Here is a 14,856-nt window from a genome sequence, read left to right on the forward strand (position 1 = left end):
ACTAGAACTGAACTAGAACAGAACTAGAACAGAACTAGAACAGAACTAGAACAGAACTAGAACAGAACCAGAACAGAACTAGAACAGAACTAGAACAGAACTAGAACAGAACTAGAACAGAACTAGAACAGAACTAGAACAGAACTAGAACAGAACTAGAACAGAACTAGAACAGAACTAGAACAGAACTAGAACAGAACTAGAACAGAACTAGAACAGAACTAGAACAGAACTAGAACAGAACTAGAACAGAACTAGAACAGAACTAGAACAGAACTAGAACAGAACTAGAACAGAACTAGAACAGAACTAGAACAGAACTAGAACAGAACTAGAACAGAACTAGAACAGAACTAGAACAGAACTAGAACAGAACTAGAACAGAACTAGAACAGAACTAGAACAGAACTAGAACAGAACTAGAACAGAACTAGAACAGAACTAGAACAGAACTAGAACAGAACTAGAACAGAACTAGAACAGAACTAGAACAGAACTAGAACAGAACTAGAACAGAACTAGAACAGAACTAGAACAGAAAAAAGTTAAAACTTTAGTTCTAATCCGAGTTTTTGGAATCATTCTGTATTATTATTTTCTCACGTTTTTTAGCCCTTATAAGGCTGTCTTTCATCCTCTTACAAAGTCTAAACCAAGCTAACTCCGATCCAAAAGCCGCCACACTAATTATCATACCCACCAACCACAACACTATTACACCGGCAAAATTTTGGATACTTAATTTTATCGGACCCAAATCATAGTTAATATGTTTCGAAGCCTCCACTTGATTTTGTTCATTGACATTCAAATATTTCGCTGTACTTTTCCATTCCCAAAATTTATCCAAGCCCGAAGAATGCCAACGCAGAGAAAGATCATTAAATTTATCTAAATGTGGCCACAGACGAGATACCATAGCCACCGTAAATTGACTGTATATCTCATCTACCATAAGCTTTAAGCGCTGCAAGGCTTCGGGTGTTATGAAATCACCACCACCAAAATGACCAAATGTTAGGCGTTCCAAAACAAAGCCCATGTTGTCGGTTTTAGCCTTTGAGCGCATTTCATCCATGCTGTGCAGTATGAAATTATCAACCAGACGTTTGTAAAGGGACTAAAGTAGAGGTAAATTGTTAAAATAGAGAAAGCTAAAATAGAGGAAAACATACATTCTTGTCTTCATGACTGCCATTTATGGACTCCAACCATGCCCAAGAACTGCCCGACCAAGGCAAATTGTATTTGTATAATTTGTGTACAGAATCAGCAGTTTCTCCAAAACTGAAAATTTGAGAAAATGTTTGTTTAATTTTTGTTTTTTTTTTTAGAATTCTTAAGTACTTACGTGGGTAAAGTCAACACTGAGGATAGACCTCCCCCATAGACACTGGTTAGTATTATATCAATCGTATAACAAGCAAACAATAAAGTACGCACTGTATGAGATTCTACTATATACGAGGAGTTTTGATTTATAAATAATTTTAAACTGGTGGTATAACCAAATTCTAAGCAAGACCACCAGGAGTCTGGGTTTTTAGCTACAGATGGTTCAATTTTACGGGCCAAGAAAAGCACTATAGTTTCCAAACACAAACAACCTAAAACAGCCAACCAGAGTGTTAGTTTGAAGGGACGCAAAGGCAAATACCAGCTGGTTTGAGGTAAGGCAGCTGGCACCAAGCAAACAACACCCGAACGTCCTACATAGGTGGTCATATCAATGGCGGCATAATCTGAATGACTGAGGTAGAGAAAAGCAATTATTAAAGTTTTTTTACAGTAACTGCTTTAAAAAACTTACACGGCATACATGGCTCCCATGGCCACATGAATTTTACCCTCTATAATCCTGCCAATTAAGCCATAGCCAGAGTAGTTGTCAAAGCCCAAGCCCCATTCATCCTTTTCAGCTAAAAAAAATAATAAAAATCTTTAATATTCAACCAGAAATTTAAATGAAATGATACCCACAAGTATCAAATTGTACAGTGCAATTATATAATTCACAAAACGTATGAAACATGCGAATCTCTGCACCATCCACATGAACCAAATGTAAGGGATTATCCGGCGCCTGGTCGTAGTATTGAGGCAGGCGTTTAAAATCAACTGCCACAAAAGGACGATAGTCGAATGCCCCAATAATTATCTCTCTACCCTGGAGATTCCTTAACTTGTTAGAGTTGTTGTCATATAAATCTATTGCCGGCATAAATGTACGATTCAAGGCATAGAATGTGGTTAATTTAAGCAATTTATCAGGCTGTTGTTGCCTGAAGCCCACAAATTTATTAGTTTTCAAGTGAAATACCGAAGAGTTTAAGTAGTCAGCTTCAAGAACCAAAATATTGATATGACCTTAAACAAGAATTTATTAATTTGGTTAAAAATATAAACATTGTTGGATAGATCTTACTTTTGAAAAATAAATCCTGGAAATAATGCTGCTTTTGCTGATGTTTGCTAAAAGCAAATAAAAATCTATTGTTCATAGAACGCCAAATGGAATAAGTACTGGCTTTTGGAAAAGCCTGGGCAAATCTGGGTATGTCATCTTGAAAGGCTAAAAATCCCTGCAAATAGAACTCAAACAAGTTAGAGTGATATATTCGGCTGTGACGAATCTTGTATAACCTTCACCAAATTATACTTTAAAATAAAAATTTCAAATATTTTTAAGTAAATAGAATTTAATTTTTTTTTTCTAATTTTTATTTCAAAATTTTTTTTAATTTTTTAAAAACATTTTTTTTTTTAATTTATTAGTGAAACAAATTTTATAGCAAAAAAATATTTTTCAAACTTTTTTAAATTTGGAAAAAAAAATTTCAAATTTGAAAAAAAAAAATTCAAATTTGAAAAAAAAAAATTTAAAAATTTTTTACTGAAAGAAAAATTTATGACAAAACAAGTAAGAGAGCTAAAGTCGGCTGTGTCAAATCTTATATACCCTTCACCAAATTATTTTTAAGTAAATAAAATTAATTTTTTTATTTTTTGGAAAAAAAATTGTTTTTAATTTTTTTTTTTAAATTAAAATTTTTTTTAATATTTAGCGAAAAAAAAAACTTTCGGGTTAAAAAATATTTTTTCCGATATTCACCCATAGTAGGTCCAACTTACTATGATTAGATATCATTAGATATCCATATTGTCAATATTAATGACTTAGTAATCCAGATATAGGTCAAAAATCGAGGTTGTTCCATCCATTTGTGGACCGATTTTCTCGATTTTAAATAGCAACCGAGCCGGAATAATTCCGGAGATATTTATGTATGAATCGTGTATGTAAGTTATTTGGGGGCGTCGGAAAGTTGATTTCAACATACAGACGGACATGGTTTAATCGACTCCACTATCTATAAGGATCCAGATATTGCTGGAAATTACAAACGGAATGACAAACTTATATATACCCATCTCACAAAGGTGAATGGTATAAAAATAAATCCTGGAAAAAAATTTTATGAACAATTTTTTTTCTGATAAAAAAATTCGGTTTAAAAATATTTTACTCCATTTTGCAGGTTCGACTTACTGTATATACATCGTTGCAATGGATTTTGAAATATCTATCATTAGATATCCATATTGTCTATATTAATGACTTAATAATCCATCCAGGTATGGATCAAAAATAAGCTAAAAATTGAGATTGTCCCGGTTTTTTCCTTATATCTCAGCCATTTGTGGGCCGATTTTAAATAGTCAGAAGAATATTTAAAAAATTATTTTTTAAAAAAATTAAAAATTTTCTAGTTTTCTATTTATTTTTTGAAATTTTTTTAATTTTTAAAAAACAAATTTTTAAATTTATTAGTGAAAAAAATTTATGAGAAAAAAAAAAAAAATTCGGGTAAAAAAATATTTTTCCTGATTTTGATCCATTGTAGGTCCAACTTACTATATTTTTATATACATCGTTGCAATGGACTTTGAAATATCTATCATTGTCTATATTATTGACTAGTAATCCAGATATAGATCAAAAAGAGGTCAACAATCAAGGTTGTCTTGGTTTTTTCCTTATATCACAGCCATTTATGGGCCGATTTTCTAGCAACCGAACCGGATCTATAACGGATATATTGATGTATAAATCATGTATGTAAGTTATTTGGGGGCTACGGAAAATTGATTTTAACATTCAGATGGACAGACGGACTTGACTATATTGACTCCTTTATCTATAACGATCCAGATTATATATACTTTATGGTGTCGCAAATGAAAAATGTGGAAATTACAAGGAAACTTGGCACTCATTGTGAAGTGTATAAAAATATTATAAAATTTAGTAAACTAAAAACTTACCTCACAGTGTGTTTGCTCTATGGCCGCTATTAATTTCTTTATCAATTCATCATAAAAAACATTATTTTTATTATCCCTTTCCTCACGTGCCGTAAAATTGTACATGTCATTGCCAAAACTTCCACTTAACTTCAAAGGATTTATTTGCACTATTGCTGTACTGCTGTCAGCAGAAGTTGTTAACTTTAAATCGAAATTTTGAGACCACAAAACACATATTGTTGTTAAATTAACAAAATATTGTTGCACTACAAATATATTTATTTAATTAAGCTTAGTGATCTTATTTATCTATTAATGAAACTATTTACCCAATAAATTGATTACAGTAGACCAATGATTTTGGTTTTCCACCAGCTGCATCTTGTTGTTTCTTAGAAAAATTCTTAAAGAATGTGACGAAACATGTTCGTGCTTGTTTATTTATTACTATTGTACATATTCTGATTTATTGTTTAATGGAAGAGGTTTTATTTATTTTGCAATTATAAATTAATTTTGTATTATAAATAATAAATGGGTTTAATAGCAAAGACATGCATGCATTGGAATGCAAGAAGTAGGTTATCCAGATCTGTTTGAATTTTATAATGAGTTTTGAAAACTAATCACTATTTAAATGTCATTGATTTATTAATTTAATAATAAAGCCTTAATTTGTTATTTCTTCAATTATTGTAATAGTTTTAAAGTATAAATTGAAAAAGTAATTTAATTAATACCTGCTGAATGAAATTGAAACATGATTGGTGTTTGAATCAGTATTCTACCGAGTTGTTGCATACATAAGTATGCCTAGAATTTAGTTAAAATCCCATATCATTGTTCTTATATATGTGTTCTTTGCAGTACAGAGATAAGTCAACTGGATACTTTATATATTCCATGTAATCTAGCGTGAAGACAATTGTCACTTAAGTGTCTCTAGGTAATCTAGAGTGTTGTCACTTTAAACATTTATTTTGTACTATACTTTTTGTTGTGAGTAATTCCTACAAACTGGTTTTATATAAATTGTGTTAATATAATTCTCATACAGTTTATTTTCTTTTTTGCTTAAGTACACTGACATCCCATGTAACCTATCGTAAAGTCAATTATCAATTTACTGTCTTTAAGTAACATATAGTGTAGTCACTTTAAACGTTTATTATACCCTTCGCCATGAGTGGCAAGGTTTTTTATAACTTTGTCATTCCGTTTGTAATTTCTACATTTTTCATTTGCGACCCCACAAAGTATATATATTCTGGATCGTTAAAGATAGCGAAGTCGATATAGCCATGTCCGTCTGTCCGTCTGTATGTTGAAATCAACATTCCATAGCCCCCATATAATTTACAAATATGATTGATAAGTCAATATATCGGGAATTCTCCCGGCTCGGTCGCCATTTAAAATCGAGAAAATCGGTCCACAAATGGCTGAGATATAAGGAAAAAACCGGGACAACATCGATTTTTGGTCTATTTTTTATCTATGTCTGGATTACTAAGTCATTTATATAGACAATATGGATATCTAATGATAGTTCAAAGACCTTTGCAACGATGTATATAAGACCATAGTAATTTAGACCTACAATGGGTCAAAATCGGGAAAAATATTTTTTAACCCGAATTTTTTTTTGATAAAAAAAAAATTTTTGTCATACATTTTTTTTCACTAATAAATTTAAAAAAAAAAAAAATTTTAAATTAAAAAAAAATTGTTTAGATGATCTATATATGACACTAGTAATTGGGACCTATAATGGGTCAAAATCGGGAAAAATAATTTTTAACCCGAATTTTTTTTAACAAAAAAAAATGTTTTGTCATAAATATTTTTTCACTAATAAAAAAGAAAAAATTTTAAAAAAAAAAATTTCACTAATAAATTTAAAAAATTAAAATTTTTTTTTTTAAATTTTAAAAAAGTTTTGAAAATAATTTTTTTAAATTTTATTTACCTAAAAATATTTAAAATTTGTATTTTAAAGTTAGATTTGGTGAAGTGTATATATGATTCGGCACAGGCGAATATAGCTCTCTTACTTGTTTTAATTATTATACCCTTCACCTTCGTGAGAAGGGTATATATAAGATTGTAATTTCTACATTTTTCATTTCCGACACTATAAAGTATATATATTCTGGATCCTTATAGATATCAGAGTCGATTAAGCCATGTCCGTCTGTCTGTCCGTCTCTCTGTTGAAATCAATTTTCTGAAGATCCCAGATATCTTCGGGATCCAAATCTTAAATAATTCTATCAGACATGCTTTCGAGAATTGTGCTATTTAAAATCAGCAAAATCGGTCCACAATATGAGGAAAAATCCAGGACAACCTCGATTACTAAGACATTAATATAGACAATATGGATATCTAATGATAGATATTTCAAAGACATTTGCAACGACGTATATAAGACCATAGTAATTTGGACCTACAATGGGTCAAAATCGGGAAAAATATTTTTTAATCCGAATTTTTTTTTAACAAAAAAAATTTTTTTGTCATACATTTTTTTCACTAATAAATTAAAAAAAAAAAATGTTCACAATAAATTTAAAAATTAAACAAATTTTTTTTTAGATGAGGTATAAAAGACCCTAGTAATTTGGACCTACAATGGGTCAAAATCGTTAAAAAAGATTTTTGACCCGAATTTTTTTAAAAAAAAAAAATTTTTTTTGTCATACATTTTTTTTCACTAATAAATTTCAAAAATTTAAAAAAAATTTTTTAGATTATGTATATAAGAAAGTAAAGTTGGACCTACAATGGGTCAAAATCGGGAAAAATATTTTTTAACCCGAATTTTTTTTTAAGAAAAAAAATTTTTTTGTCATAAATTTTTTTTACTAATAAATTTAAAAAAAAAAATTTTTAAAATTTAAAAAAAAACATTTTTTTCATTAATAAATTTAAAAAAAAAAATTTAAGTTGGACCTACAACGGGTCAAAATCGGTTAAAATATTTTTTAACCCGAATTTTTTTAACAAAACAAATCCAGTTTTTCACTAATAAATTTAAAAAAAAATTTAAAAAAAAATTTTTTTTTTTTTTATATTTTAAAAAATTTTGAAAAGAATTTTTTTTTTTTAATTTTGTTTACCTAAAAATATTTAAAATTTGTATTTTAAAGTTTAATTTTGTTTTTATTATTATTAATTATGATTTTTTTGAAGCATGCAATGCTTGACAGTCCGTCCCCAACTTATAACCAATAACATCCATAGACATAATGAGACAATTATGATAAATTTGTACAAATTATATTTGATTAAGTTACTTTTTTGCATAAAATTATTTTTATTTAATGAGTTGTGTTATGAAAAAACTGTTTAAAAAAGCAAAATATTGTTATTATAAGCATTATTAATTAAACAAAATCTACTAATCAAAAACTACAATAAAAAAATTTTAAAAAATCTCCTGTACACTGAATCTACGATTATACATGTCATCCTCGGCTTGTTTCTCTTTTAATTTCTTCTGAATCATTTTATAGGCCAACAGCTCTCCGCCAAACACCAGCACACTGACACCCATGCCCAGCAGCCACAACAAAATCATGCCACCAAAATTGCTCATACCCAGTTTAACGGGACCCGTATCAAAATTAAAATTCCTGGAGGCAATCACTTGATTTTGCTCATTAACATTGAGAAAGTCGGCGGTAATTCGCCACTCCCAAATCTTATCAAAACCCGAGGAGTGCCAGGCCAATATTAGATCATTGTAGATGGGTAAATGAGCCCATAGGCGGCTAACCATGGCCACGGTGTAGCCAAAGTAAATATCATCCAAAGCGAGTTTTAAACGATTTATAGACTCGGGTGTTATGAAATCAAAGTTACCGAAATGACCAAACTCTAAACGTTCCACGGCAAAGCCCATGTTCTCGGTTTTGGCCATTTCGCGGACATCTTCAAATTTATAGGTTTTGAAATTGGATAAAAGGCGCATGATAATGGGCTGTAAGGAAAATAAACTTAGCAAACTTTAATAAATAATTGTATATAACTAACATCATCATCCACATGAGCTATGGACTCTACCCAGACATAAGAAGTAGCAGCCCATTTCAAGTTGTGAGTATACATTCTCTCCACTGAATCGGCGGCCTCTTCCAAACTGAAAATTTAAAAACAAATAAAAGGATTTAAATTAAAGTTAATAATTTCATATTTCAAATATTAAACTTTACATGGGCATGGTTAATATGGAGGACAAGCCCCCACCATAGACACTGGTTATTATTATATCCATCATATAGCAGGCAAACAGTATGACTTTCAAAGTATCGCCTTGCACCAGATAATCGGTGCCCTGGCTTAAAAATAACTTAAAGGCCGATATAAAGCCAAACATAGAACTTGCCATCCAGGGGTTATTGTTCTCGGGATATTCCATAGTCTGTTCAAATTGTCGTGCCAAAAGCAGACTTACACTTTCAACGACTAACACATCCATAATAACAGCCCAGAGGGTCAGTTTAAACGGTTTCAAAGGCAAATCCCAACTAACTACACGTCTGGGGGCCGGTACTAAACAGGTGACTCCAGAGCGTCCCAAGAAATGTGTAACATCTATGTTGACATAGTCGGTGATCCTATGGTATAAAGAGATCAAATTTTAATAATTTCTAATGAAGTTCCTGTTCAAAAACCCACCAAGCAAATATAGCTCCAGAGGTCATATCCACCTTGCCAGTCATTATCAAACCAATAAGACCATCAGCAGTGAAATTGGCATACGAAGTGCCCCATTCCTCTTTTTCAGCTGAATTTTATAAATTAAATTAAATTCCTATAGATTTGCCTGCTGCTACATACTCACAAGTATCAAACTGCACGGTACAATTATACAATTCACAAAATGTATGACAAATCCGGGTCTCGGCCCCATCTACATGCACCAAATGTGTGGGATTATCTTCTGCCTGGTCATAGTACAAAGGTGCACGATTAAAGTCCACAGCCACAAATGGACGATAATCCAAAGAGGCCACTCTAATCTCACGGCCTTTTAAATCCAGCAGCCTTTCGGTGGAAAATAAATCAATATCGGGAGAAAAGGTTTTGTTTACTGCATCAAAGGTGGATAGTAAAAACATTTCCTCAGGATGTTCACTTCTAGGACCCACAAACTTGTTGGTTTTCAATGAGAATGTCGAGGAATTCATAGTGTCTGCCTCCACTACCAAAAGACTGGCTTGATCTGGTATTACAAATTTTAATTAATTGCATAAGAATGGGAAGAATAGCTACTTACTTTGGAATAAAATATCTTGAAAATAGTCCTCCTCTTGCCGATCCTTGACATAAACAAATATGAATCTGGAGTACATTGAACGCCATATGGCGTAAAGGCTGGCTTTTCGAAAAGACTCGGCAAATAAGGGAATATCATCTTGAAAGACCAAAAAGCCCTGAAAATAAGGAAAAGATGAGAGTGAAAAATTTTTTTATTTAAACAATTTTGATGCCCCTAAATGTATGCAAGATTTAAATTAAATCAAATTTAGAACGAATCTCTAGGCTTTGCTGGCACTTGCCAACTCTTCTTTTGAAGTTTTCCACTCTCTTCTATCGAAGCTTTATGTGACAATTTTTATTACAATAACAAAACTCATGTAAAATTTACACTCAAAAAAAAGCACATAGAATTTTCTGAAAATGAGCGAATTCACTTAATTGTGAATAAAGTCGAAAATAATCAATCGATATTTATGATGGATATCTCATTTTGTTGCTATTATATGTGGCTTTGCGATAAAGCAATAATGCTGAACAATTTCTGCCGTTTTAGATTTTTCATGATTTTTTTAAAACAAAAAATTTTTTTATTTCCATGTAAAAAATATATTTTTTGCTACAATTTGTTATTATAATTCCGAAACTACTGAAACAATTAAAACGCAATATATATGTGAAAATTTGTACACAGCAAGGGGAAAATGTTTTCAAAATTCAATCATTCAAAATAAGAACACTAAATAGTCAATTTTATATCAAACAAAAAAAAACAAAAATTTTGTGAAAATGAGCCAAATCACTTAATTGTAAATAAATTCGAAAATAATCCATAAATTTGTAAGAGCGATATTTCATTTTGTTCTCATTACATGTGGCTTTGTGATAAAGTAATAATGCTGAACAATTTCTTCCGTTTTCGATTTTTTATGATTTTTTTAAAACAAAAAAATTAGCTATTTTCACAAAAAAAAAAAATAATTTTTTGCTTGAATTTGTTATTATAACTCCGAAACTACTGAGCTAATTGAAATGCAATATATATGTAAAACTTTAAACATAGCATGGGGAAAATGTTTTAAAAATTCAATCATTCAAAAGAGGAACACTGAATAGTCAATTTTATATAAAAAAAAAAAAAATTTGGGAAAATGAGCCAAATCACTTAATTGTAAATAAATTCGAAAATAATCCATAAACTTTTAAGATCGATATCTCATTTTGTTCTCATTACATGTGGCTTTGCGATAAAGCAATAGTGCTGAACAATTTCTTCCGTTTTCGATTTTTCATGATTTTTTTAAAACAAAAAAATTAGCTATTTTCACAAAAAAAAAATAATTTTTTGCTTGAATTTGTTATTATAACTCCGAAACTACTGAGCCGATTGAAACGAAATATATATGTAAAAATTTGTACACAGCAAGGGGAAAAAGTCGTTAAAATTCAGTCTTTCAAAAGAAGAACACTAACTACTCAGTTTTAAATCAAACAAAAAAAATTTTTTTTTGTGAAAATGAGCCAAATCACTTAATTGTGAATAAATCCGAAAATAATCCATAAATTTTTAAGAGCGATATCTCATTTTGTTCTCATTACATGTGGCTTTGCGATAAAGCAATAATGCTGAACAATTTCTTCCGTTTTCGATTTTTCATGATTTTTTTAAAAAAAAACAAATTTTTTATTTTCACGTAAAAAATATATTTTTTGCTACAATTTGTTATTATAACTCCGAAACTACTGAGCTGATTGAAACGCATTATATATGTGAAACTTTAAACATAGCATGGGGACAATGTTTTAAAAATTCAATCATTCAAAACAAGAACATTAACTACTCAATTTTATGTATATCCCACATAAAAATTAAAATTTTGTGAAAATGAGCTAAATCACTTAATTATGAATAAATTCGAAAAGAATTTATCAATTTTCATGACCGATACCTCATTTTCTTCTCATTACATGTGGCTTTGCGATAAAGTAATAATGCTGAACAATTTCTGCCGTTTTCGATTTTTCATGATTTTTTTAAAACAAACATTTTTTTATTTTCACGTAAAAAATATATTTTTTGCTACAATTTGTTATTATAACTCCGAAACTACTGAAACGATTAAAACGCAGTATATGTGTGGAAATTTGTACACAGCAAGGGGAAAAAGTTTTCATAATTCAATTGTTCAAAACAAGAACATTAACTACTCAATTTTATAATAAACAAATAAATTAAATAAAATTTTGTGAAAATGAGCCAAATCCCTTAATTGTAAATAAATTCGAAAAGAATTCATCAATTTTCATGAGCGATATCTCATTTTGTTCTCATTACATGTGGCTTTGCGATAAAGCAATAACGCTGAACAATTTCTGCCGTTTTCGATTTTTCATGATTTTTTTTTAAAAAAAAAAATTTTTATTTTCACTTAAAAAATATATTTTTTGCTTAAATTTGTTATTATAACTCCGAAACTACTGAGCTGATTGAAACGCATTATATATGTGGAACTTTAAACATAGCATGGGGAAAATGTTCTAAAAATTCAATCATTCAAAACAAGAACATTAACTACTCAATTTTAAGTATATCCCACATAAAAATTAAAATTTTGTGAAAATGAGCCAAATCACTTAATTGTAAATAAATTCCAAAATAATCCATAAATTTTTAAGATCGATATCTCATTTTGTTGCTATTATATGTGGCTTTGCAATAAAGCAATAAATCTGAACAATTTCTGCCGTTTTATATTTTTCATGATTTTTTTAAAAAAAAAATTGGTTTTTGCTTGAATTTGTTATTCTAACTCCGAAACTACTGAGCTGATTGAAACGCAATATATATATGTAAAAAATTGTACATAGTAAGGAGAAAATGTTTTCAAAATTCAATCATTCAAAAGAAGAACACTGAATAGTCAATTTTATATAAAAAAAAAATTTTGTGAAAATGAGCCAAATCACTTAATTGTAAATAAATTCGAAAATAATACATACATTTTTAAGATCGATATCTCATTTTGTTCTCATTTCATGTGGCTTTGCGATAAAGCTATAACGCTGAACAATTTCTGCCGTTTTCGATTTTTTATGATTTTTTGAAAAACAAAAATTTGCTATTTTCACTTAAAAAAATATATTTTTTGCTTGAATTGGTTATTATAACTCCGAAACTACTGAGTAGATTGAAAGGTAATATATAAATGGATTAAAGGTTATGTTAATCTAATTTTTTTTAAGTTTACTTTAATAATATCGGGCCAGCGGGTTTTGAGTAATCATGAATTAAGTGGAGAAACTTATAAAAAAATCACAATTTTACTTAAATTTTTTTTAAAAAAAAATCTCTTTGGAATTTTAAATTTAGACTATCTTTGTACTACTGGAACCAAAAATACTCAAAAATTGTGTAGTGGTTTAAAAAGCCTCTAATTTTTTCGATTTTTTTGCCGTGTGTAATTTACTTTTACCTGAACGTATACTTAATATTTAATTAAATTGTTAGAAAATATAACGTATACGTACTGATTTTTCCATTGCTCTTTATTCACCTTCACCATGAGTGGCAAGTGAAGATATAGGTTTGTCATTCCGTTTGAAATTTCTACATTTTTCATTGCCGACCCCATAAAATTTCAGTCAATATATCCAAGGCCGTCTGTGTGTTGAAATCAACTTTCCGTAGCTCTCAAATAACTAACCACCTTATTCGTATATCAATATATCAGCTATACACCCGATTCGGTTGCTATTTTTAAAATCGAGAAAATCGGTCCACAAATGGCTGAGATATAAGGAAAAACCGGGACAACCTCGATTTTTGCCCTATTTGTTATCTATATCTGGATTACTTACTAGTCATTAATATAGACAATATGGATATCTAATGATAGATATTTCAAAGTCCATTGCAACGATGTATATAGGGATATAATAATTTGGACCTACAATGGGTCAAAATCGGGAAAAATATTTTTTAACCCGAATTTTTTTTTAATAAAAAAAATTTTTTGTCACAAATTCTTTTTTTCCAAAAATTTTTTTTTAAAATTTTAAAAATTAAAAAAAAAAAATAAAAAAAACTTTTTTAAAAAAAATTAGGAAAATATGAAATTAAAATAGGGAAAAATATTTTTTAACCCGAATTTTTTTTTAATAAAAAATTTTTTTGTCACAAATTCTTTTTTTCCAAAAAAATTTAAAAAATTAAAAAAAAAAAAAAAATTTAAAAATTTAAAAAAAAACTTTTTTAAAAAAAATTAAAAAAAAATTTGAGAACTAAAAAAAATTTAATTTTGTTTCAATGGGTTAAAATCGGGAAAAATATTTTTTTAATAATAAAAAGTTTTTTGGCATAAATTATTTTTTTCCAAAAAAATAAAAAAAACTTTTTTAAAAAAATTTTGAAAACTATTTAAAAAAGTTTTAATTTTGTTTAAATAAAAATATTTACAATTTTTACGTATAATTTGGTGAAGGGTATATAAGATTCGGCACAGCCGAATATATCACTCTAAAACCCATACAAACCTCACAATAAGTATCCGTAATGGCCGCTGTATATTTCTTTACCAAATCCGTATAATACACCTGATTGCTATTATAATGTTCATCTTGCTGCGTAAAATTATAAATATCCCGGGAAAAAGATGCATTTAAATCCTTTGGTGTAATTTGCATTAAAACATTATAGTTGCTGTTGGCCTCTAAGATCACATCAAAGTCGGCATGCCACAAAATACAGGTGGTGGTCAAGTGAGACAAATATTTTTGTACTAAAAATATTAGAATGTTTAGAATAAAATAAATTTATGCAATAAATTTTTACTTACTTAAAATATTGATTAAAACTGGCCAATAATTTGCCGATGGTAGCATGTTTCCAAGATAGAGTAAAAAGTTATAGTGGACATTTTTCCATAAAGCGAAATTTTTTGCTAAAGTTCGAGCAATTTAGAATTATATTGTTATAGAAAACACGCAATGATTAATTTTATTTAATATTAATGTATTATTTATTAAATCTTATTAATGAATTCTATGATTAAAATGATGGTTAAGACGAATGTTACATACCCTTCTCTTGGAATTATACAAATTTTTTTCTGAAGAGATTGTCTCACATTAGGATCCATAATTTCTTTGGAACTAAACCGATTTAGCTGATTTTCAATACCCAACTACTTAGGACAATGCTAAATATTTGTGAGTACAGCCAGTTAATTTCTTTTGAGTATCTTGGAGTTGAGCATGTTTTACACACACAGAGACTTACGGATT

General features: G+C 29.1%; 1 protein-coding gene across 1 annotated transcript; it reads right to left on the reverse strand.

Annotated features, from left to right (window-relative positions):
• Positions 1 to 559: 559 nt before the first annotated feature.
• LOC135955745 (uncharacterized) lies at positions 560 to 14,454 on the reverse strand. Its single transcript, XM_065506103.1, has 16 exons — positions 14,409 to 14,454; positions 14,107 to 14,351; positions 9,593 to 9,749; positions 9,158 to 9,538; positions 8,992 to 9,100; positions 8,526 to 8,930; positions 8,347 to 8,452; positions 7,776 to 8,293; positions 4,638 to 4,711; positions 4,327 to 4,574; positions 2,426 to 2,582; positions 1,981 to 2,367; positions 1,811 to 1,919; positions 1,352 to 1,750; positions 1,176 to 1,287; positions 560 to 1,120 (listed from the first exon to the last, which is right to left on the reverse strand). Exons 1-16 carry the CDS (start codon positions 14,452 to 14,454, stop codon positions 560 to 562), a joined length of 4,014 nt encoding a protein of 1,337 aa, XP_065362175.1.
• Between the last annotated feature and the right edge of the window lie 402 nt (positions 14,455 to 14,856).

Source organism: Calliphora vicina, chromosome 3 (assembly GCF_958450345.1).
Source record: "Calliphora vicina chromosome 3, idCalVici1.1, whole genome shotgun sequence".
In the NCBI taxonomy this organism is placed as follows: Eukaryota; Metazoa; Arthropoda; class Insecta; order Diptera; family Calliphoridae; genus Calliphora; species Calliphora vicina.

Excerpts from the sequence above, each read along its gene's own strand:
- LOC135955745 (XM_065506103.1), bottom strand. The coding sequence starts at position 14,454 with ATGCTACCATCGGCAAATTATTGGCCAGTTTTAATCAATATTTTAA. Across the intron at positions 2,368-2,425 it reads CCAGGATTTATTTTTCAAAA|GTCATATCAATATTTTGGTT; the intron begins GTAAGATCTATC and ends TTCTTGTTTAAG. Across the intron at positions 1,920-1,980 it reads CACTGTACAATTTGATACTT|CTGAAAAGGATGAATGGGGC; the intron begins GTGGGTATCATT and ends TATTTTTTTTAG.